At 34.1% G+C, this 26737-nt stretch overlaps 1 protein-coding gene across 9 annotated transcripts in view; it reads right to left on the reverse strand.

Annotated features, from left to right (window-relative positions):
• The window catches only part of LOC128224113 (outer dense fiber protein 2-like), a 34255-nt gene that overhangs the window by 3009 nt on the left and 4509 nt on the right, over positions 1-26737 (reverse strand). For 2 of the 9 annotated variants that reach the window (XM_052933789.1, XM_052933790.1), the window contains 17 exons: positions 25148-25303; positions 23074-23261; positions 22408-22537; positions 21719-21925; positions 19141-19212; positions 16675-16791; positions 14322-14437; positions 13007-13186; positions 11051-11186; positions 9294-9404; positions 7643-7747; positions 5887-5934; positions 3471-3629; positions 2453-2553; positions 1629-1710; positions 882-995; positions 439-531 (listed from right to left, as the gene is read on the reverse strand). In XM_052933789.1, the coding sequence (XP_052789749.1) occupies positions 439-531; positions 882-995; positions 1629-1710; positions 2453-2553; positions 3471-3629; positions 5887-5934; positions 7643-7747; positions 9294-9404; positions 11051-11186; positions 13007-13186; positions 14322-14437; positions 16675-16791; positions 19141-19212; positions 21719-21925; positions 22408-22537; positions 23074-23261; positions 25148-25303 (2115 nt within the window). The remainder of the gene's footprint in view (positions 1-438; positions 532-881; positions 996-1628; positions 1711-2452; positions 2554-3470; positions 3630-5886; positions 5935-7642; positions 7748-9293; positions 9405-11050; positions 11187-13006; positions 13187-14321; positions 14438-16674; positions 16792-19140; positions 19213-21718; positions 21926-22407; positions 22538-23073; positions 23262-25147; positions 25304-26737) is intronic. The other 7 variants (XM_052933798.1, XM_052933791.1, XM_052933797.1 and 4 more) reach the window with 5 other exon arrangements.

The following is a 26737-nucleotide window of genomic DNA, read 5'->3' on the forward strand; positions in this document are numbered from 1 at the left end:
GTCTTGAAAACGACAGAGGTTGAGAATGTATGGAACAGTAGCCTATTCAAAACTTAAAAGGCAAGCCATAGGGGAAACTCACAATTAATATTAACATGTTTCTGTATCAAAATATTTTACTTCAGCTTTGATTGTAAATTAAGATCACAATGAATTTTATTTTTTGAATACCCTTGTCAGTTTGGTACATCATAAGGTATGTGACGAACACAACATATCTTCAATGAAATCTAAAATAGGCCTTAATGGTAATAATTTCTCGACATGTGACACAATTGGAGCAGCTTTTGTGATTGCATTCATAGAAAACAATGACCTCATATCTCTGAGAGACATTATATTGACTGCAAGATATTTTTTGTCTGTCATGGTTCAAGTAAAGGTAGGTAAATGAAGTTAGACTCAATGAAACCACTTTCATCACCATCGACACCCTACCTCCTCCTTTTCCCGTTTAATCCTGGCCACCTCGGCACGCGTCTGACTCAGCGTGGATTCTAGGTCCACTATCCTCGTCTGCAATGTCCGCTCCTGAATGACAATATGAGTAAGATGATTATTGACTCTTGTTACAACTATTTAGTATTGTCTTTTCATGGCTCATTGTAATGCAACCATCACATTTCATAGCCCCTTTCTATAATAATGGCAAACATTTTAACCAGTATTAATGACTTAAACATATAAAGTCTTTGACTTAAAGGTGTTCTCATTACTATTCATAAAATGATCTTGCATCATTCCAATATATAAAGCTTATATCACAACATAACTAATGAAAAACACTACCATTATAATAAACATGTATCATCAAGATTACAATCCACTATTAGAGACACACCCCCCCACGACAGCTATCCTATGTTTGTATAGGATTGTACCTTTGCAGCCTGTTTGTCTCGGTTAGTGTCCTGTTGCCTTCGGATATCTGTAAGGGAATTCTCCAGTTGCCGAGTTAGACTCGCGTTTTCCCTTTCACGGTCTTCCAGACGCAGCTGTAATGGGACAGATGCAAATATATTAAAGTGGATTTTACCTTTGTGGGGCTACACTGGAGAATATAGCACTATTTGGTGTACAATGTTCAGAATCTTTAAAAGTGGATAAAAGCAGATGCATTGGAACGATAAGCAGTGCTACACTCAGTCTATATTGATTACTTTTAAGATTGTTTTCCTTTGGCTTGTTTAATAATATCTTGTTTCTCTTTGTTGTAAGGTATATATTATCATGTTTTCATAATAAAGTAAAAATTCATAAATTAAATTTGATTGGTTTTTTCACATATGTTTTTAAAAAGTTTATTCACATGTGCTTTCACATACCGATTGAGATTCCAGTTTTTAGAAGCTCTGATAAAATGTATAATGTTTATTCCTGATTCATCATTTACATTTTATATCAACCTCTTCCCGATTCACCATTTACATTTAAATCAACCCCTTCCCGATTCACCATTTACATTTAAATCAACCCATTCCGATTCACCATTCCCATTTAAATCAACCCCTTCCCGATTCACCATTCCCATTTAAATCAACCCCTTCCCGGTTCACCATTCACATTTAAATCAACCCCTTCCCGATTCAACATTCACTTTTAAATCAACCCATTCCCAGTTCACTCACATTGTTCTGATGCAGAGCTTCCTCACGCCTGGCAACGGTTGTCAAGAGTTCACGATTCTGATCCTCTGCCTCCTGAAGCCGTCTATAAGACAAAGATTAGTATAAATAAATGTTATGGTAAATGTATGAACATGTTCTTTACAATCCCTCTTTCCTTATGTTTATGAGAACATGTCAGGCCAGAAAATCATCCAATTGTAAATAGATTTACCTAAGTGGGTAAGTTATTTAGATATTTACTACCATTTAATCAAAATCCTTGTATATTTCTCTATTTTTCTGAGAAGCGTTATATCAACTAATATATGCTAAAAAATATGCCTGACATGTCAAAAACAGCATTGCTCGACACTCTGTGTCATTTCAGTTATGCATTGACGTCATAGTATGACACTGTCATGAAATAAGCATGTTAGGGCAAGCTCATTATCCACTTTAATTTCAACTGTAATGAATGGTCTTAGTTAACTTTAAAAGGTTAACTATTCACACACTAAGGTTCCAATGCACACACTAGAGTTTGATATCCAAGTTTACTGATAAGCTTTCATACTAAGTCAAATCCCTGTCACAATAACACATCCATCCTGACAGAATTCAACAGCTCAACTGATAAGTATTTGGCTTTCTCCATCTTGAAGCAATGAATGCTATAGGTTCACACCGTTTGGAGGTAGATATACTAATCAATATAAAGATTTTTAACCACTTTCAATTAACAGACAAATCTTCCTAGTGGCTCTGGTATCTTTCAAAGATCAAGTCAGGGCTGGCAGTACTAAGTTCAAATGATAAATACCGACAAAGATTTTATGGATACCTACCTCTCCAGAGTGGTGTAGCGCTCGCCTATGGAGTGATTCTCAGTTTGCGTTCCCCGCAGTCTTTCCTGCATTTTCTCCATCTGCTCCGTCAATGCGGACACCTGCATCAGAAATAGTCATAAGTGTAAGTAAGATGTTATGTAAAGAAGGACAGTGTGCCAATGATCGTTATCAACGAGTGTGTTGTATAATTGGTTTTTCAAATCAATCATATGTTGATGAATTTGTCATGATACATGGGTGACATGATACAGAAATAGGATAGGAGCATGGCTCATTTATCCTTATCATCGAGTGAACACATTAATCTAACTGGTTTAAACAGTTGTATGACAGCTGACGCAGCTGTAATTCATAGAATTCACAAAAAGCCCCCAAAACATTACTGCGCATTATACGGTATTTTGAAACAAGTTGGCTAAAAAGATTGCATTTTTTATTTAAATTTGCAACTTAATACATTAATTCAACATCTGAATTGCACTTTGTATTTAGATAAGTATCAAATCTTATGATGTCTTGTTGTACGCTCATTTATGGCCCCTTAAAGTCTATATATCTGTGTCTCTATCATATTTCTGTTTCTATCCATGTCATTGGTTTTGCAGTGTAACCCAGTGCCATCATTAAACATTGTATGACATTGTGTATTATGTTAATATTTGAACATATTTCAGTTATGACCAGTTTTTGGACAGCAATGAGACAAAAAGTCATAATTGATTATCATTTATTGCATGATAATTCCACCCATTTAAGTTCCTTCACATTTAAGATAAAAGGTAGGCTTTCAATTCATTTACCAGGTAATTCATCTATGAAGAAGAAAATTCAACATACAATTTTATATTATTGAAGCTTTTTTGGCACAGGATGTATATGAAATTGTTATATAAAGACTGGAGATCTGCCCTAAAAATCATCTTGTCATACTTAGAATTTGAAGTATTTTTGTAATATAATGTAAATAATTAATAATCTTTGTATATGTTTCATCAACTTTTTTTTTAATTCTCACCTTTAAGTTGAGTTCAGCCACCATCTGGGCATTTTCTGAGCTCCGTCTCTCGGAGGATCGGAGCTGTTCTTCAGACTCGTGAAGTTTGAGCTCTGTGTTTTTCAGCATCTCAGGCAGGGGCTGTAACTCCTGCAGTCTGTCCTGGAGTTGACTCTTCACCTGGGAGTAAAATACAAAACATTTGAATAGTCTTTATTTGGAGGTAGAAAAACACTTGCATTGTGAATACTCTTCAATGGAGAAGGTTTGAAAGATCAGTATAAAAAGTACATAGTACTTTTTATTTGTGGAGGTACAAGTTAGATAATCTAGATGGCTGGAAACTATTGCAGCATTCACTGTGAGCACTAAGTAGGATGATGGAGAATGGAATTGTAATGAGATAGAAGCAGACTAAATTTACAAAGTAGTGATATTTCATCATTGTTGGAGCACACTTTAGAATAGTGCAGTTAATAGTTGATTGTTAAAATAAATAATGCATGAATAGTGCCGAGATGCAAACTATTGAATGTCAAGACGATTTATAACAGATGCTGATAAGTGTAAACTCAGAAACTAAAATGTTTCTCCTATACTTTTGAGACTAATTTCACAATCATGCATTTTGGATAGACAAAATTATGTTAATGATTAATCAGCTCGATTTTGATAATTGTGAATCTGCAACAAAATATTTTGTGTCAAAAAAAGGACATAAATTGAGATAAGATTATTTGAAAATAATACATCTGGAATTAAATGAGGAAATAAATGCTGACATGCAATTCTAGAGTGCTTATTAATGCATCCCTATCCCTTATGATCCCCATTTTAATAACTTATTATGTACAGTAACCATGACAACACAGCACAACATCTAGGGTACCTGTGAGCCCCCTGTACTGGCCACCTGCTATAAACACAATCAATCACACTCACTCACTTACATAGAATATATGGGTGGAATTTACATTTATTATTACAATTGGTATTACAAAACACTTATATAAAGGTCGACAATAAAACAATGATAGGGATTATGATTAAATGCATCAAATGTTATAGGAAATATTGGATCAATATAGCTTGTATTTCATAACTGTGAAATTTCCATCAAAAACGTAGCATGATAAAAACAAAAATAAATCTGTATTACACTCTGATTGTCTGATTCTGTATCACACAGATGCCCATGTGCAAATCTACATCTGTAGTAGTATGCACCAGAAAAAAGACATATGCCATTGAGAATAACTTTTATTTTATAAAGTATTCTAAAGGTATGAAATAAAAGAAATACTATGTAAGTCAATTCATCTGTGAGATTGTATCACTTCTTGTTGCTTGCGTACATGTACATCGCACTCAACCTTCTGTCTTGTGAGCTTTGGACTCTACCCAAGCAAAGAGAAGTGATATAATGTTTTTATGTCGAAAGTTCCTGGCTGGATTAAGAAATGAATGAATCTTTTAGCAATTCAAAAAAGAGATCATATAAACCTCAATTGAAATTTATTAAAATCTTCTAACTAGCTTTATATAATAAAAGCAGATAAAAAATCCAGCAATGAGTCATTTAAGAATGAAATTTTATCAAATTAAAATGTGTCTATGTATCTGAAGCATAAATACATAGACCAGAATGAATTGTAGAATGCATAATTGCATGGATAAAGATTACACACACTGAATTGATATGAATCAATGAGGCGCAGAACTTTTTTGTTTGTTTCCACTAACCTTAACGATCCAATTTTTTCCTTCCAAACCTACACATTTTTTTTACCCCAGTGTGGATTTTTTTTTGTAATTTCCCAAAAAGGTTAATTTACAAGTGAATATGTTAAAATTTGACCATATCATTTTAAACTTTCTACAATAGTGATATACCTTAATATAGGTCAGTTTGGTACAGAACCCCAATTCTCAAAAAAAATTTAATAAAGTTATGCCTACCTACCGACCCTATGTTTTTTTTGAGATGTTAGTGGAAACAAGAAAGTTTTATTCTTTGGCTGAACAAAAGTTTGTTAAGAAAAATCCTTTGCAAGTTGAAAATGAGACAAAAAATCCATCTGTTTGAAGATTTTATGCAGAATTCACATAACTGGGTATTCCTATACCAATACAAATTAAGTTATGCTTAGGCTATTGAAATTCATGCAACAGATCAATGAGTCTTTTATTTCTGAAATAATGCATGTCTATTAAAATGGAACAGAGTGCTTGTACATGATCGAGGGTTAGCTAGGAAAACCAGAATGTTTAGAATTCCGAGCTCCAATTACAACAACATCATTGAAACAAAGCAATAGCACCTCTTCATAATTATGTCCCTTCAATACATCTTTGTATTAATATGTGTGTACACGCCCATCAAAATTACACCCAGTGATAATGCGCAAAGCAAGACTGCCCTAAGTGCGAGTAATACCTGAGTATACGTGCTGGGCTGTTTCTTCTTGAGGCGGGCGTACAAGACCTGAACAGAATAATGGTAGGACATGCAAACAGAACAAATCATCAGGAAAAAATGCATTCTGCATACTGTTATAGTTGTAGTCAAAAAGCATGCATATGAAACTGGCAGGCTGATCTGGGTAGGGCCAGCTCCATTTTCTTGTTCTCATCCATTGTCGTTTACCCCTGCACACTCTGTATTTCATCCTGTACCATGGGACAATTGATTGGCAAGATCTCGTTTCTCCAAAAGCAAATTGTTTTGAAGATTTATCTTTTAAAATTAGCAAATTTGTAAGTATCCAATTAAATAAAATGCAATCTATGATAGCATAAACAGGCAGTAACGTGCCTGACAGCAAACCACAAAAATCGTGTCATTTGTTCAAGTCACACCTAAACTGTCAACTGAATTTACTTTAAAAAATCATTAAAACAAGACTTTATCAGTCAATCATCTCAGGGTAATGTTGTAGTATAATGGGAAAGAGTGGGTGCCTTTGTTGCTGAAAGTTCTAGCTAATGCAACACTCAAAGGCTTCACAGCAACATTTACAAACACGCAACGACCGGGAGACAGAAAAAAACTCCCCGTCTAAGAATACCCTGTCCCCACAAACCAGTTTTTGTGCAGGCGGACAAAACTCCCCTCCATATGGTATTCATTATTTATTTATTTTTTCCATGGTTATTCATTGTAATTATGTATTGCATAAATTGTCATTTCATTCCAGTATTTCATTTACACAATGATAAAATAGTTGAAAAGAATGGGGATCTTGGTGTGTGTGGGCAGATTTTGTACAACTCCCGCAGCAAGCTATAGCAGTATACATTCATGCAGCAGTATAAAACAAGTGCATAATTAACAATTGTGTGTGCAACAACAACCAGTAATTGACGCTGCTCGCTGAACCGTTCATGACCATTATCAAACAAACATAACACACAGAACCCACAGAGATACCATTGTGCTGTGTTGTGCTTATTTTTTTTTGGAAAATTCACAAAATTCACAATATTCAAATACAGTGCCAGCCAATTTAGGGCAACTTTTGTATTTATATTTTGTCTTGGTTGCCTTTTTTATTTTAAGAAAGACCAATGGATGATTATATTTGATAATACTGTGTGTATATTGTTTAAATTTAAAAACATTTATTTTTTGAAATAATCATATTTAAAAAATTAAAAATGAATAAAAAAGAACCTTACGAAATTATAAGGCTTCTACATGAATAATAAAGACTATTTACACAGTCATTTATATGAAACTTTGTACATCAAGAAGATGTAAGAAAGACTTTAGATAAAGTCTCTCTGTTCCAGATTTCTAGCACAATACTGTACGAGGCTAAATGTGACTGAGTGAGTACGAGTTATCTAATATATGATGTGATCATGCACACAAAGTATGCACTATTTACGACTGAAGGGACTAAAACAATCTTCAAAAGGTCATTAACTTCCTGGAAAGTCTTATGCAATAATATAATTTGTTCTACTACTAAGCATGACTTCTTCTGAAAATTCTAATTAAATGGCAATTTTGCTTCAAAGGGAGACAATCAACTCAAAATATATGCCATTAATATTGAAAGGGAGACAATCAATTCATAAAAAAAATGAAAATTAAATGGCTATTTTGCTCGAAAGGGAGATCTCATTACCATCTCATTTAAACAACTATGAGTTAATTACAACACTGACTGAAATTCAGAGTGGCTTGCCTTTTCTAACTCAGAATTGCTATCCAGCTTAAGTCGTTCATTGTCTCTACGCGTCTCGTGCAGTTCGCTCTCAGTATCCTCGACATCGCGGCGGGAACGGTTCATCTGAAGAAAATTACGTGCAATCTCCAACTACTAAGAAAACCTTCTAGACTCTATTCTGTCATGCTTATATCAACATTAGCCATGCAAAGATTATTTTTTTGTGTGATTTGTTTTGTTTTTATTATTCGTTACCTGAAGTTTTGAATATACTAAAATTTAGAAAGAAATACTAATTACTTACAAAAGAGCAAGAATAGTTTTTTGGCACCTATAAGCAGACAAGCTATATATTTAAGGGAAATTGAATGTTACTAAGACCTACGTATGAATACATGAATGTTACAATGACTTACTTTTGAATAGACGAATGTTACATGACTGAACTTAAGATGAAAATGTGCAAAAATGTGTGCAATGAAGAAAACCCAAAGCCAACAGACTAGGCTATCTAAATAATCTTATAGTGAAACATCAAATACAACACCACACTAACAAAGTGAAAACAATATTATTTACAACAGTGCAATTTAAAAAATCTTATCATAAATAATATGAAATCAGGCTCATGTATACTTTTGAGCGTATAATTATTTTTGAAAATCAAAACACGTTAGGTACATCTATGTACATTGTATTGATTTTATATTAATAAATTAAAACAATGAGAAATATGTATAACATTTAAAGTTATGTTTTATCTTATATATAATAGTTTATTTGTACAGGGATGTGATTGACCTGGCAGCTGGATGGCTGAAACATTTTCGGCCTTGGCTTTTTAGAAGCTCTTATGAGGGCTCTCCTGACTTTAAATTTGAAACAAACATGAATATTAACTTAAACAACTGAAAGCAACCAAATAATTTTTTTCAGGTAAAAAAAAATAAAAAAATATATATATTTTTTTTTATTTATTTTTTTTTTTGGGGGGGGGGGGGCGGGGGTCTCTAGGGCCATTACATCCGCGGAATTCCGCGAATCCGCGGACAAATCACATCCCTGTTTGTACCAAAAACAATAACAATAACAAGAATAAACAAGTTCAAATTACTTTTGCATTTGTCCAATCAAGCTGTCCAATCTTTTTGACTTTTTTTTTACACAAACAAATTATTATTTTAGTTAATGTTATAACCTTGGTTGTTGATTTAAGTGTCAACATCAGCCATCATAGGACCGAAGTTGAGATGAGTCATCAATGTCAGGGTTTAGTCTCAAAATAAAGGTCAAACTAAAGGTCAAGGCCACAGATTGAAAGTAAAGAGTGTCATGAAATAACTGGACATTACAACAAATCTCATATTAATGTTGTAAATGACCTAAAATTTCATGTCGATCACTTTATATGCTTATATACCTTGAACAGTTACTTTAACTTGATCATAATAAAGTATATAGGCTTAAACATTTGGTGTTAGGGGCCGACTAAAGGTCAAGTTTAAGGTCAAAGCCAGATGACTTTAGAAGGGTCAGATTTAAATACAATACAAAGAAAGGTCAGTTGGGTATGACATTGGGTATTAAAGCTTAGGCTGAGGTCACATTTAAGGGCAAGGGTGAGTAAGGGTCCAGTTAAAAGTCACTTTGAAGGTCAAGGTCAACTCACCTGAGTCTTATACTCATCCACGAGGTTCTCGTAGTGCTTGAGGTTGGAGCGGAGCTGCATGAGCTCTTCATCAGCCTGAGCAAACTTTGTCTCTATTGTCGTAATGGCCGACTGTACATGCGTAAATAAACAATACAGAAATAATGTGATAATCAGATATCATCATGCAAAGATAACTGTGGATTGATTTAATTTTGTGTGAATTTAATTTCTACCTTTTTTTGCAACTTGATCAAGTCACAAATTAACAACGTTGTGAATTATTCAAATTAACTTGACTCTTGATGAAATGAATGTGTCACAGATTTTACACCTCCAAAAATATAGCCCCAAAATGCAAAAACCGTTCTTACAGAATTGGACCTTAAAAAATTAAATCAATCTTCAGATTATTAAGTGAGCCATTTCTAAATAATTTGAAAATCGCAAATGTTTTAGCATGTATAAGGTTTTCAATTATTTATGTTGTGGAAATGGCTCACAAAACTCAAAATCTCAATCTGAAAGAAACATGTATTAGTACTGGTCTTGAGTGTTGAATTATTACAAAATGCAATCATGCAAACATGACGGAAATAATAGTGAAATAAAAAACCTAAAACATAACCAAATAATCTTGTTAGTCAATGACATAATTTTTTGTGCATTCAAATAAAATTATTGTCTGCTGTGAACATCAAGGTACATTTATGATACCTGATTTTTCTGTATTTCTGTTTCAACAATTTTCTTGCTCTAAAATGATCAGACAGAATTAGCAGAATTAGCAGAAATTCAACTTCTTCGTGTGACCTTGACCTTAGAGGTAGGGACACGGGTCTTGCACACGACACGTCGTCTTGGGTTGTGGAACACATGTGGCAATTTATTTTAAAATCTGTCCATACAAGGGAAAGTTACAGCCCGGACACGACAACCTATACTCTATGTCCTTATATGCAGCACTCCATTGTGAATAAACACCTAAGTGTGACCTTGACCTTAGAGATAGGGACACAGGTATTGCACGCGACATGTCGTCTTTGTATGTGGAACACATGTGGCAAGTTATTTTAAAATCTGTCCATACAAGGGAAAGTTACAGCCCTGACACGACAACCTATACTCTATGTCCTTATATACAGCACTCCACTGTGAATAAACACCTAAGTGTGACCTTGACCTTAGAGGAAGGGACACGGGTCTTGCACGCGACACGTCGTCTTGGTATGTGGAACACATGTGGCAAGTTATTTTAAAATCTGTCCAAACAAGGGAAAGTTACAGCCCGGACACGACAACCTACACTCTATGTCCTTATATGCAGCACTCCATTGTGAATAAACACTTAGTGTGACCTTGACCTTAGAGGTAGGGACACAGGTCTTGCACACGACATGTCGTCTTGGTATGCGGAACACATGTGGCAAGTTATTTTAAAATCTGTCCATACAAGGGAAAGTTACAGCCCGGACACGAGTTATTGAGCCGGACGGACGGATGGACAGTCCGGACAGATGGACGGACGGACGGTGCGATTTTAATATGCCCACCATCGGGGGCATAAAAAAAGTTTAAAGGCCATTATGAAACAGCAAGACTGATTTTCAGCCTTTTTTTCTCAAGACTAAGGCCAGACAGCTTGGAAGCCTTGCCAAGTTATGCGTCCTACACCAATAATTACCTACACTAGGTTAGAATGGTAAAAAATCATGTACACATCAATATATATATATATCATTTAACCTATAAAGACAATATAACCCTGCATGACGCACCTTGAGTCTTTCGTTCTCTAGACTAAGGCCGGAGGCTTCAGATGCCCTGCTGTGGAGTTTGGAAGTGAGCTCTTCTATTTGAACCTTGGAGTTATGGTCCACACGTTCCAGAAGGGACTCCAGCTCCTCCATACGCCTGCAAACAGGGAAGACAAATCAGTATACAGTTTTTCAATTGTCTTTCACATTCAGGGGAGGTAAAAAACATGGACACAGGGGATATTATTTGTGAGCAAAACATTGGAGGCAAGGGTGGAAATTAGATAACAAATTTAAATCGTTTTCATATCCTGGGAAGAAGTTAAAAGTGTGTAAAACAAGGCAATTAGATAACAAAGTTCCATTGTTTCCATATTCAGGGGAGGTAATTTAACATTTGTGCCAACAGGGAAAGTAATTAGATAATAGTTGCACTGATTTTGAATATCAGGGGAGGTAATATCTGTGCAAACAAGGGGTGCAATAATATAAAGAAATTGCATAGTTTTCATAGGAGGTTATGTATAACATGCAAACAGGGGAGGTAATTATAAAAAATGACTTTATTATGTCCTGCTATACAAATAACAATTCAGACCTCAAATCAGATTTATCAATTTACGGATATTCCTCTAATGACTCAAAGGGTAAGTTATAAATTTGAACATGTAAAATGTACTCATGTAAAATTATGAATGGTGTGATGGTGTATCAGTTGGTAAAATGTGTGCCCATGTACCTGTGTGTTTAGAGGGGTTTAGATGTTGTTGTTGTTGGTATATGTTTAACATCTGAAAATCAAATCCAATCCTTGACGGATGTCATGTTTAAAGTAAATAGGCAAATATGGCAAAATACCTTTAATAAAAAAAAAAATGTTCATAAAAAAAAATATCATTATATGGAGCTAACATTGGAGTCCTTTAGCTAGTAATTTTTAAACCCATGTAACAATCAAATATAGATAATCTACAAAGAGATGTTATCAATATCATCCTATACATTCCTGACTTAAAATAGTTCTCCATGATAACCATGCTTTAATATTTAGTAAAAAAATCCACACTAAAAGTAAAACATGCACTTTTAAAAGCAAGAACAGCTACTGTTAATAGCTAATGACATTAGAAGAATGGCCATGATAAATATCCTATGTTAAAATAAAAAAAATCAACTCATAAATGATACATATGGATGTTACAATGATATACATAATGGGTGGAGAATATATATCATTATCCAGGACATTATACTTCATTCCTAAGAGGAATACAAACATTCTGAGAAAAATCTGTATAAAAATAATTTAGAAAGCTAAGAAGGAATATAATTCAAACCTGTCACTCCTAAAACAAATATAATCATAATATTAGTGAAACATTTTGCAGCATACAATGTACTAAGCCTTTGTGAACTACTTAAAACTATTCTATTAAACTAATTCAAGCTTCTATCAAAAAAGCAAAAATACAATTAAAAAATAAATCCCACACTAGCACTATCTACAAGTACTTATAGAATAACATTACTGTAATAACTTATGGTCATCCATCTCATGCTTTGATTGTGCACACTTTTTTTCTTGTTCCACTAGAATCCTTTAAGAACTACCGTATTTGTCCCTATACACATCCCCTGAGCATGTCATTTTAAGATCTTTTGCACTTTTGTCCAGAATTGTCAATAACCGTAGAGTAGTACACTAAGGTACAGATTTGATGTCAACAAAATGGCCGACTGCTACATCATCTTACAGTAAAATAAGCTCAATTTGGTATGTTTTGGATCAGGATAAGCTTTATAAAGGTCCTAGAATCTGTGGAAATGCCCAGGAAAAGACCCCTTTTACATCTATAAGGGCATGTACGTATATAAGGACAATTGCAGTAAGCACTAAGCTATATTTGCATTGCACTGTGTGCAGAAACAATCACTGACCATGACAGTACACACAGGTGTAGTGTAACCTCTACTTACGTTTTCAGGGCAGTGTTTTCAGCTGCAGACTGTGATCTCTCTTTTACAGATTTTTCAAGTCTGAGGGAGACTTCTTCTAGTGAGGTTCTCACATCCTCCAGTTTTGCATCTTTTTCAAGAAGTTCAGCTGCTAGCTGCTCTGCACGGTCTTCGCTCATAGCTGCCTTCTGCTTCTGTACTCTATTGGTCATATCATCAACCATCAGCCAATCATATCTCATGATAATATCACATGCATAACCATCGGCTAATCATATTCAAATATCATATCACATGTTCAATCATCAACCAATCATGTTGTAAGATTATAGTATCAGTATTAAATAATAACCATTGGCCAATTCTATTGCATCATAGTATCACACATCAGCCAATCACTTATCAATATATCACATGTTCTTTCATCAACCAATCAAATTCTATTTGTATAGCACATGTCTAACCATCATCCAATCATAGTGTATCTTTCAATCACATGGTCTACCATCAGCCAATTGTATTGTATATTCATACCTCATAATTTGCCAATGTCAAGCATATATTTGCATCTTTAAATAATAAGAACTGAGCAGAAATATTGCCAACTAAAATTTGCATTGATAAATTGCTACTTATTGAAGGAGTATAAAACGAGATGTAAATGGCAATGAAGTATGTTTATGTTGAACTCATGTTACGGCATCAAAGCAGCGTAGGCAAGTTGTCATTCGATAAATGAAAGGGTACAGGTGAAAAAGATAAACAGTTAGGATGTCATTTAACCCATGCAATTAGTACCAACAACATAATGAAAATCTGAAATAGGTCAATCAAAACCAAGTATATTCATAAAAGAAAAAGCTCTGTTCATACATAACTTCCTTTTGAACAATAAGGCATAATAAAAAAAATTAAGGTTAGGTAAGCAAAGGAAATCATTTGGAAACACACTTGTACAAAGTTGTATATATTTATTCTTAAAAGCTAAATAAGCAAACTCTCTAAGTTATATGTTCAAATATTCGATCTAAGTGACTTGTTATAATTTCAAAATGATTTGTGCCCTTTTTTTTACAAACAAAACAGACAGGCTAGTGAAATGGTCTAATCACAACACACTCTGGGTGATCAATAATAACAGAACACGCTATGTAAAAGTCCTAACACATTAAGGATTCAAAAATGTATCCACTTAGTATCGAGAAGCAGAAATTTTCTTCATAAATCGGCAAGCATTCCCCATAGTGCATTTATTCTTGAATATTAACATGACTAACTCTTATAAAAGCAAAAATGTCAGAAAAGAAGAATAGTAAGGTGCAGCTTATTGACAAACCTGGTAGCTTTCTTGAGTGCCTCTTTGTCACGTTCTGCACGCTCCTTTGCCGTGGCAACCAGGTTGCGAAGGTGATCGATCTCGATCGTCTGCTGGGCGCAATCACTCTCCAGAGTCTGGGGAGAAAAAAGGGGGGTAATAATAGAAAATGACACATGAAACCTAAATCATAATTTCTACAACACTGCAGATTGTTAGGATTTTGTGATTTTTTTGGTCAAATTCACAAGGTTAGAAAAATGTGACACAAATCCTCAATCATTTGCAACTTTCAGTAAATAAATATTTTGCTAGGTTTTAAACTTAAACCTGGTTTATGCTCAGAAAATGGCATATTATAAAAAATCTTTGCAAAATTTAAACAATCTACAGTGCGCTGTTAGATCATTTTCTTTTGTAGAGTATCAATTTTGGATTATTCATGATCCAGTTCACATAAATCCATAGACAAAGCCACATTAATCAGCAAAACAAATAGTGAACATGACAATGTATATATGTCAAATTTGAATGGTTTTGTGCAATAAATTTTTCCAGCAAAAGTAAATGATTGCACAATATGAAAGTTAATGTAGATTTGCCAGTATATGTGAAATTCAAAATACACTAGCAGACAAGTCTAGGAAAAACAACACATTTCTTATAAGTAAATATACTGATTTCGGGTAACAATTATTTCTTGACTGAGATACTAACTGAACATACTTTGTGATACAATAAAAGGTGTATCTGCACTAGATATATTCATGTCATTAACACACCAGCTATTTTTATTCATTTACAAAATATGTATACATGCACCAATCACTGAATCAACCATACACTTCTCACCCATGCCATTCTAAACAATATATAGTTCCAAAAATATCTATAGAGCTATACATGGCTAATCAAATATCTACAAAAATCTCTACCAGTAATTGTTAACCACCGAGACACCCATTCAAAACCACACCAAACCAACTGTACACATCCAGTATAGTTCTGTACATATACATATAACAAGAGAGCGACGCTGGGAACATCAATGCTGGTCTGTTGTTATTTTACTAGATGAACAAGGGACATAACTTGGCAATTACTAAAGACAGAATTTTGTTATCAGAAATTAATATTTTCCGTAAATGCATTATTTAGTACGTAATTAAAAGTTTATCACTCAAACTTTATATTTGTTATACATGTGTATGTATTGATTTTAAATATGAGTATCACTTTAAAATGTTTTGAGACAACGACACCAAGGTTATGACAATACCTCAACTTTTTTTCTTTGAAAAAAAACCCAGAAGAGCAAATACTTTTACAAAAGCATTGCTTGAAAGCATCTAGCATTGTAATGCGCTGTGTGAAGCAATGCGGGGCCAAACTGTATCTAGGTCTGGACTATATCTTACACTCAGGTAACTAGGCTGGATGAAAAATATGATGGGGGTTTTGGTCTGGCAAACAGAATTGTCGTCCGTCATAGATGTACGCACGTATAAAAGCATCATTTAGGATTTTGTTAACTAATTATACTTTTACATCTGTTTTACATGGTTTGAAGAGATTTAGTTTCTAAACCAAACATGATAAAAGGAAATGTGCATGTATTCAGCAATTTAGCACCAATACATTTCATTTTTTGTTTATAGATCAAATGTTATAAGGAAATGGTATTCAACACTTAAGCACTACTGCCTATTGCCAATCACAGACCCTAATCTGAACATTTATGTGGAGTTTTATTTAATCAATCAAAATAATATCAAGAAATGGTATTCAGCATTTTAGCGGTAATGCAGTGTGGCCAGTCACAAAACCTAATCTAAACTAAAAAAAAATAATTTTGAATCAAGGATAATTAAAGGAAATGATATCCAGAAACACTTTTGGAAGTCATGCACCACATACTGAATATTGATGCAGAGAATTAAGATTCCTAATAAAGGATTAATCAAGGAAATGATATCCAGACACACTTTGGGAAATCACGAACATTAATATGAATACTTATATGGAGATTTTAGATTCTATATCAAGGATAATTCAAGGAAATGATATCCAGACACACATTGGGAAGTCATGAACCATTATTTGAATATCTATATAGAGATTTTAGATTCCAAATCAAGGATTATTCAAGGATATTTTTCCAGAATGGTGCAGGTAATCAGATACCCTGAACTAAACATTTATGTCAACTTTAAGCATCAAAATCAAGGATAATATAATAGAAGAGAATAATATCCCGACAAAGTGTAGGAAATCACCAATCATAACCTGAATATCTTTGGAGAGTTTTTGGATTCTAAATTATGGCATAAGTGAAGGAATTTGGTATCCAGTCACAGTGCGGAGAATCACGTACCCGGATCTGGACGGCCATTCTGTTGCAGTCGGCCTCCTTTGTTCGCAGTTCCTTCTGGAGGTGGCCTCGTGTCGCCTCCATCGAGCTCTGTAGCTTCGTTAGCTGCAAGTTCTCCTCCTAGATACGGGCAGAAAAGGGCACCTGCTCTAGTGTTGCCATAGTAACTAAGGGGGACTATATGGTTACACAGCTTTACATGGTTATCAAGTTCCTATTTTAGCTTAGACAATATTTGAAAAAATTGTTTTAACATCCTTATAAAAGTTTCATGTTGGAAAAAATATTTGAAAATCTAGCTTACCGGGATATCTAGCTTAAGAATATGGACATTTCATCTTTTATCTTAGGAATTTAAGATGTTCTCTCTAAAGTATCTCAAATGAATCAGGGTAAGTGAATTGAAAAAAAAAGTAAATAAAATTCCATTGACACATATTGGATGAAACAAAACTAAAGCACACAAATTTTACATCTCCAAATGAACATAAACTGCTGAACAAACAAACACTGGACATAATACAAAACAGATTTTCCCTGCTAACATGTAATTTTGAATATATGGTGTGAATTTTGTGAGTGACAGCCATGCCAAAGGAAATTTGAGCAAACAAAATGTTGCTGAAAGAATTCAGCAGTGTACATTAAATTAAGTTAATTTATTAATATAAATTTCTTGTTCAATCATATTTTGTTTTACACACAAAGAATAAAACTAATCTTCTCCATATATTTAAAGTAACATCACACACATTGGGGCACTTGTTCAGAACTTTGTTAGAGTTAATAACATTGTTAACGTCATTGTTGTTAACTTTCAAATCTTGACATGCTCTAGGTTTATAGATCCATTTTATCTTGCAGCATCCATTACAAGATTTGAGACAAATATTTCAGCTGTACTAGTTTTATTTAAAATTATGAACAAATCATGAAATAGTTCACCTTTAAAAGTTAACAAAGACGTTGTTAATCACATTGTCAACTTTAACAAAGTTATGAATCGCCCAATATATATACAGTGAAACTGTGTTCCCTCGAACAAGCGGTCGCTCGAGAACCGGCTACCCTCGAGGTCGGAGCTTGGTCCCGAACTTTTTTCCTTCTATTTTCATATAAAATATACCCATGCTGCCTCGAAACCTAATTATGTCGAGCAGTCGAGCAATATCCTCGGTCCCAAGTACACAAATCGTGCACAAAACCTTATGGCTCCCTCGAGGACATAATTTCACACTTTTTCCCGAACGCGTGTTCCAAAATAAACAAACATTTGCTAGGTGTTAAAATTTTCGCAAGTTGTAAAAATTGCAATGACAGTTGAAAGGCAATTTGATAAGGTGTGAAAAACCGTTTTTCATTGTTAACGCATGACCGATATTAGTTGATATGGGCATTTGAGATGATAATTATGAGAAGTTACTGATAAGAAGTTAATTGTGAGAAATTTAAATGAGTAATAAAAATATGAATAAAACACTACCATATCAATTCAACATCGGATTGAACAGTTTCGCGAAACCGACATCTTGTTACAAGATGCGCCAATCAAAATCCTTGATTTTGCGAAACTTAAATCTGACTAATGCCACAATATGTACTGTGATACAAATGTTGCTTGTTACGAAAATGTGCTTTTTTGTTAAAATAAACATTTCTATTTATTCATTTATTGTTTTTTCTTTTGCGTTTTACATTTAGTTTAAGACGAACTTTGAACATATTAGCGATTTCCAAAACGCAACACATAATCGGTGTCTTGGTAAACCATCTGTTTGACGACTTCAAACTTAAAATACACTGAAAGATATTTCATATCAAACTGGAAAATTGAAAATCGGGTCGTTCGAAACATCGGTTCCCTCGAGGTTTTGGCTCGGTCCCTGGCGACCTCGAGCGATCGCAGTTTTACTGTATTTGTATGTTATAGAAGTAAAACATTGCTGACTTTCCCATGACATGGCTTAGTTGTGGGGTTTGCAATCCTTTCAGTGGGAGGGGGTGGGGCGCCACAGAGGGAGGGTTAGTATGTAAAACCATTACTTTTGTTAAACGCTTTTTCAACTTTTTAAACAGCTACAAAACACCATCAATATAACATCAGACACAGACACAACATTCTTCAAAACATTACATATCTTCACTATTTATTTTTGATAAAAAGTGCTCTTCATTAGCTCTATAGAAAAAATGTTCTTCTCAAATGTCAAAAACCAGCTGAATATCATTTAAATACTAGTAAATGATCTCTACCACTCTGATATAATAATTACATGCAGAAACAGAAATTATCTATTCACTTTTTATCATGTCCGAAATTGTATCAAACAGACTAGTAATTGTATTAAAGATTTTCTAATCACTGCCAACATATCTTCTATGTGGTAGAGACCTTTCTATGCTAAGCGTTACTTTATGTTAGTATTTGAAATATGTAAATATGACTGGAAAATCTGGCAGAACAGTTACCCTGTTTGACTCGATCTGTACCCGGAGTTCCGCCACCATTCGATCCCGGTCGATAAGCTCAGATTTCAGACGCTGGAAAAAAATGACACTAAAATTAAGCACCTTCAAAGTCTTAATCAATGTTATCTTGGGTTTTATGGCATCAGGTTATCAACTTGAAGTGATGAATTTAAAATACAGTGGTTTGGTACCCTTGATGTTATTTTAACTACAGTCGAACCCGGTCAGCTAGAATTTGCTTGGCTCGAATTCCTTGTTGGCTTGAACTGGATGTAAAGGACCAATTTCTTCATACTGAAGGTCCGCTTGGCTCAAATTTTATGAGGCTCGAGGTATTTTTGCTGGTCCCTGGGAGTTAGAGCCAATGGGGTTTGACTGTACATCAATTATTCATTATGGTGTTACATAGACATAGGGCAAAATATCTTTTTACCAGTTCTACTAATAAACTCTTTTAAAACTGTGGTTTATAAGGCAAGTTTATTAAAATCAACAAAGGTCCAGCTTGATTTAAACAGTATCAGTGAAGAGTTGTTGATAAAATGGTAACCTAATGCAGAATTAGTAGGATTCATATTTCTATATTGAAAATTACCAGTACAGTGAAAACAGACCAATCTGATTTTTCTAAGCATAAAACTTCTACTGGAAAGTCAACACATGAATATCATCCACTATTTAAAGTGCATTTATTATAATTATGCAATTCTGTATCTCAACAACCAGTGCGAATGTTTCTACAGTCTAAGTGTTCGGACAAAAAATATCACAACTTTTAAACAATGATTATGAACAACAATCAATGCCTTCAATGAAGATTAACTTAGTCATTGATTTTAGTAATATTTAAATACAACTGCAGGTAAAACTACAGGTTGTATGATACGAGTGCATTGTGGAGCGAATGTTAACGCTCATCTGTTTTTCAGTTGAACAAGGGGCATAACTCAACAACATGATGCTGAACCACCCTGATATTTATAACCGTTAAACCAACATTGGAGAGATGTACAAGTCACGTGATAACCCTGGTTAAACAAATGTACATGGACTTTGATTGAATATTATTTTGCTAAATGAAATAGGTCAGAGCAGTCTTAATCAGATTTAGATGCCATGTCAATTATTGAAGCTTTGCTACACATTCGTTTTGTCTCTGGCAACATCACTTATGCACACTGTCTATGGTAACATGTGTACCAAAGTTCATTCAAATACCTTAATCAGTGTTAAAGTTATTGCTAAGTTCAAAGGTTATTTTAATATGACATATTTACTTGTTTCTAGACAAAAACAAATACACAAACAATGATTAGATGCTGTGACATGCCTCAACGACCATGAAAAAACTTACCCACAGCAGCCAGAGATGCTACGAATGATCGAATTATGACTAATGAAGGCAACATGAGGTGAAGGCAATACAAGTGACAGTGTCGTGTGCCCGTGTACCAACATCTCAGCAACAGTACAATTACCTTAGAGCTCTGGCATAGGCAGATTAATTTACTAAAAGCTGGGGCGAGTTGTGATTTTCGAGAATAAGATGTTAAAGCCCCCCTTATCTAATCAAAAACCTGATTTTATTTAAAAATTGTAAACAATAAGAAAACAGCATTTAAGTATTTAAGCCCGCCTCCAGAAAGCCCAAATGATTTATGCAATTTAATTTAGTTGCAGATTTTTTGTGCAACAACCTTAATAAAAATAGCCTTATTGAGGCAACAAAATGCTATCCACAGGGTACTATAAAAGGCTCTTCGCTAAAATACTGTTACATAGGAATTGGTTTAGAGCACTCAACAGTTAACAGCTTAAGCAACACCTCCAGACCACATGAATGTGCATAAACACAGAGTTGATTTCACAAAAGCAATGATGCTGTATAAAAAGAAGAGTGACCTCCAAACCAGGTATCCACGGTGGTTAAAGTGTCTATAGCAAGTGAACAAGATCTTATACCATTGCTTAGCAAGCCCTAGTTTCGCATGATAATTGCTTGTGCAAAATACACCACCCTTTACCACTTATCCCATTTTATTCTTCATATTAAGTACATGTACATGATTTTTGAAAGTAAAAAATAACCTGATACATTTCTAAAAAAATACATTCTATACACACAACATCACTCTACTTGACCATTAGTGAGTCGTGTTGAATTTCTACTTGTGTGCCAATGAAATTACTCAACAATTTTATTGTACATGTAACTGTGCATATCACATACCTTAATTCTCTGAACATAAAAAAAATAAATTATATTAAACAATGCTTATTGTGCTAGTTTTAAAAATGAGCAATATACCTCTCTCCACTACCAGCTTGGCAATTGTCTATAGAACATGCTAATTCAATTATTATTTTCATAACAAATAAAAGCATGTGTTCACCAATTTAACTTGAGGTCAGATATTAATCTCTAAACCTCACAAAGTGATTTTCTCTCAAACTCATAAAAAATAATCTACAGAAGAAAGAAAAATCACAAATATTAAAACCTTGTGAAATTTAATAAACCTACCAGTACTTGTGAAACAGAAATTACTTCATAATAATAAAGAAATCAACACCATACCTCATTCGATATGTCTGTGTCAGCCAGTTTCTTTATAAGCATATCGCGCTGCTCGCCCAGGCGTACCGCCGCAGCCTCCTGTTTGTGTTGTTCCCGTAGAAACCGACGGAGTGTGCGATTGGTTGCCTCAAAGTCGGCCAGTTTTTCCAGAAGCAGGTCCTTCTGCTTAGAGAGCTTTGCACTGTCCCCCTGGGAGATACGCGAGTCCTGGCAAGGGAGATAACTGATATATATTTGAAGGCCTATAAGTTATATTTATGTATTCAAATCTTTTATGATAAATTTCAATAAACATAATTACCTAGGTGATGAGAAAAAATAAATAAGTAAGTCTGCTGGTAGCAAGATTCGAACCCTCGTTCTCTGGGTCTGCAATTGGGGACACTTAAAGCTACTACACCATGGTTTTTAGGTTTATTAGAGGGTTTTATGTAAGATATAAACACATTTTAAAACTTGTCATCATAGAATTTTATTGTTATTGTTTTAAAAACTGTCATGCGTTGTTGGAATATACTGGTACTTCCAAACAAAGTTATCATTTGTGACTCTTTTGGCTAAAAATGTTGGGTTTATCTTGTTATTTACATTTTAAATTACACACATAAACAAATCTAGTCAAAGCCGAGAATTACCCCTAGACTTGTGCATGCAATTTCCATGTAGATGTGGGGGGGGGAAGTTCATACCTGTCTAAACTTGCGTATGAGGTCTCGGAGTGAGGAGGCCTGTTTTGCCGCGGACTGACCATCCATCTCAACCTCGATGAGTTTCTTCATAAGTTTCTCCCTCTCCCTGCTTAAAATGTCAGCCTCAAGTCTGAAGAAATATGATGTAAGCTGATCACTTTGGCAGGATTCAGAATTACCAAAGGTCTAAATTAACACAATGTCCCTAATTCATATAGCAGGGCTTGTTGATTTTCTTTATGCAAGGAACAAGTATGAGAATTTGTGCTTGTTCTTCAAAAAGTCTAATTTCGATGACTGAATTACCTTGCAATACAGGAAATTATTTGAACTTGATTTTTGTTTCTCTGTTAATGATGCATGTTAACTTTCAATCAATAACACAGTGGGCTCCCTTGATTATCATAGAAGATCTCTACAACTACATGCAAAAAAGTTATTTTTACACAGTCATGTTTATGCAATATTTTTTTTAACTATCAATGTTAGAAATATTACATTTTTAATGACTTCATGTGATTTACATAATAGACACATAAAATACTTGATGGCATTATTACGGTACTGCAAAGTGAAGAAGCTGCTATAAGGAGCTTGGCAAAACCTGGGTTTGTTAGATTGTTGATTGCACAATAATCTTAATCACAAACTTGTAATAAAGTCTACCTGACAGCCTCCGCTTCATCCTGGAAAATGCCCATGGAGGATTTGAGGATACGATTTTCCCGCTCAGTGTACTTCAGGTCTTCCCGATAATCATAGATTTCCCGTTCCTGCTCCTCAAGTATCCGTCGCGATGTGTTTAACTCCTCCTCTGTCTGATCCCGGTCACGAAGTGTCTTCTGTAGCTCAACCTGGTTGCCATAGTAACATTTGTGAGAACATTTGTATTAATATAGCATTGAGTCTCAGCTTTAGATATCTTGTTCATAAACTAAATTGTTTGGTTGCATTACAGGTTTTTTGGACATTAGTAGCAGGAAGACTCGTTTTCAAAAATCAATTTAGTGCAGCACAATTATAATTTCTTTTTAACGCCACAATCGATATAAATATGTTGTAGTTTGATTCCCTTAACGCATTTGTAAGTATAGGCAGGTGGTTTTTATACTTCCAAACCCCTTATTTCTGTAACGAAAAGGAAAAAAAGTTTGACCAATGGCAAGGCTACAGAATCAGATTCTGGTATATTTGTGATTCTGTCGGGAAATGCCAATTATCAATTGTGGCCTATTTCACTTTTGTTAAAAAACCAAAGACCCAAAGTCTGATGATGCAACCCAGCTATAAATAAGGACTAATGCAGTTATTTTTTTTGTAATTTTTGAGGTTATAATTTTGATTTTAATTACCAAAGTTTCAGAACAGTTTAACCAAATCTAACGTCGTACCATATGACTGTAATGACAATTTATAAGGACCATTCAGACAGCCCCTGAAGGTAGATCTATGGGCCAAAAACACCTTGGTGGGCTGACTGGTCATTTTTTATTATAAATATTCTATATTCCCCTCAAAGGTGTATCATATTTCTTAATAAATATTGAACTATGTCTTGCAACTGAATATCTAAACATCTTTTTTTTCGTCTTTTTTCATGTTTTAATACATGTAATTACTTTAGGTTAAAAAAATAAAACAAACAAGAATTTCAAATTCTCCATCACCAGTAAATTAAAGTGTTTAGAATAATCCATCACCATTTTAATTCATAAACAAATTAAACCCATAACCTAGAATGGAACTAAATGAGACAGTATTCATTTTTGGTGTCATAAATAATCTGCTAAAACTATACTAATTGTTACCAAGACAATCCTGCATCCATAATAAAAAATCTAAATCTATCTACAAGCCAAGGCAGAAAAAAAACTAGCAAATAAATGAAAACCATAAATAATAAATTTAATTGCCATGCAAATGAAAAGCATTCTTTGTTGCTTTTCTTAAGTGAAAAAGACTTTCAAATGGGACAAGAGTCAGGTTAGTAAAATAGAGTGAAAGGGGTAGATGGGACGCACCACATTTCAAAGTCTTAAAGCTGCACTCTCACAGATTGACTATTTGTCAACTTTTTATTTTTTTGTCTTGAAATGAGCCAAATTTTGAAGTAATGTCTGGAATCCGGTAATATAAGACTCCTGATAAACGATCAGATCACAGTTAATAATTTTTACGCTTGAAAATTGATGTTTTATGGCTTAAAGCGTTACTAACGCTTTAAGAAAATTTAAAATTTCGCAGTTAGAGGTTTTAGATCTGTTCTATTGTGACTTCTCTTATATGACTGATTTGAAAGCATTGATGCTAGAATCAGCTGATTCTGAGACAAATTTTTTTTGAAAAAGTTGTCAAACGGGCAATCTGTGAAAGAGGAAGCTTTAAAAAACAGTAGAGGTTTCAAAACACTAAAACAATGTGTGCAGTGCCATATTGCTAAACGATGACAAAAAACCTTCTAAAGACACACTTTATCATAACAAATTATCTACAATAACAAAAAACTCACTCATTGAAAACCCTCTGTTAAACACACCAACCAACTTCAAACAACTGACTAAAGGTAACTAACTTACTTCAGTCTTTATGAATTAATACAATCAAACGACACCCAACCAAATGCCATAAAAAAGCAATTTCCCTGAACTCCCCGACCACATTCGACACATGTTATAGGAAAATTAAAAAAAAAAAACATTGGCATAAAAAACAATGTTGTATACTTGTTAACAAGTAGTACCTCGTTTTTAAGGGTACCAACTTCAGACATAAGGTTTTCTATCTTGTTTTCGTACTGGCGCATTTCATTGTGGACGCGATCTTCCTCGTCTGTACTCAGGTCTTCCATGCGTAACGTGTCCCGTGGCGTGTGTATCTCGAGACGATGTGTGGGACCCTATATCAGGAAAGTGGCACTTGGTCAGCTTCTCTTAATTATTGGTATATGGTATGATATGTTATGATAAAATGGGTAGTTTTCTAACAAGCTGTAAGGGTTATCCTACAATGAAAGGTTTTAGAACAGATATCGGCAATAATAGTGATCCTGTTATTATGAAAGTGTTTCAATATTCCTTTTATTTCTCAGAATTCTGAGTAAACTTAACATGTAGATTGTAAATGTATTGTTTAAAATATAGAGAGAAAAAAATTGCATCTTAAGTCTATGTAAAAAAAAAAAATCACTCTTTCATCATGTATGTTTTCAATGATTTTATTTTAATGATAATCATGCAGATCTAATCAGACATAGCCATTAAGAAAGGCCATATTTTTTTTACACTGAAACACCTAAAATTCTTTTAAGTAAATAAAATTCAGGTTAACTAAAAATGGATGCATGAATGTGAAAGATAACAACTAGCAAACTATTCAACAAAATGCAGCAAGGAATAACAAACTGAAACAAAACCACTAACCAATCAACCATTCTTAGTACAACAGCCAACCAATCAAATACATTCTAAATTCAACAGCTGACCAATCAAATACTTTCTAAATTCAACAGCCAACCAATCAAATACTTTTCATTTTCTACAGGCAGCGAATCAAATACATTTTAAATTCAACACAAAACAGGACTTCTTAGTTCTTGGACATTTTAACAAGAGCACTCATAACTCGAAAGATATTTAAGCCAGAGTTTTGGGCCTCGCTTTGCAGTTGTGTATTGTCTATTGCAACCTGTGTAAAAAGTTTTGTTTGAATATCTTGAGCAGACTTTACAGTATTTGCACTACAACTATGATGCAAATGACAACAACAATGACATCAAAGCTATGATAATAGCTCAACTACTTCTTTGAAAAATGGACCAGCTTCAAACAACACAATTATGTAGTAGGTCAATGGTTCGCTGTCCAAAAGAGAAAAGTAACATGAGCCAAACAATAATTTCATTCAGCTCTCAAAACTGAACAATTAAATTCATTTTTCAGATTGATCACTTCAAAATAAATTATTACAATAAACATTAATCATATTCTATACAGTCATTGTTTACATGTGTTTATAACCTGCAGGGTAAATTTGAATAAGGTAACTGTTAATAGTTTTGAGAGCTTGTGAGTCTAGCTACACGCCAGCAGACTCAGAAAACAGACATACCGTCCACGCCACGGACGCCACTTCAGGGACCTACAAGCACCAATATCCACATTACACACAGAAGTCACTTATATTAGACAGTCGACAAATACATGTTGGACATTTCTTGCAATCCTTTGAGCCATTTCATAAACAATCTTAGGGGTGGTTTTTGTATTTAGGAGAGATTTAGTCCTGTTTTTAATCTCTCTTAAGTACAAAAAAAACTCGTTGGACTCTTGAT

Source organism: Mya arenaria, chromosome 17 (assembly GCF_026914265.1).
Source record: "Mya arenaria isolate MELC-2E11 chromosome 17, ASM2691426v1".
In the NCBI taxonomy this organism is placed as follows: domain Eukaryota; kingdom Metazoa; phylum Mollusca; class Bivalvia; order Myida; family Myidae; genus Mya; species Mya arenaria.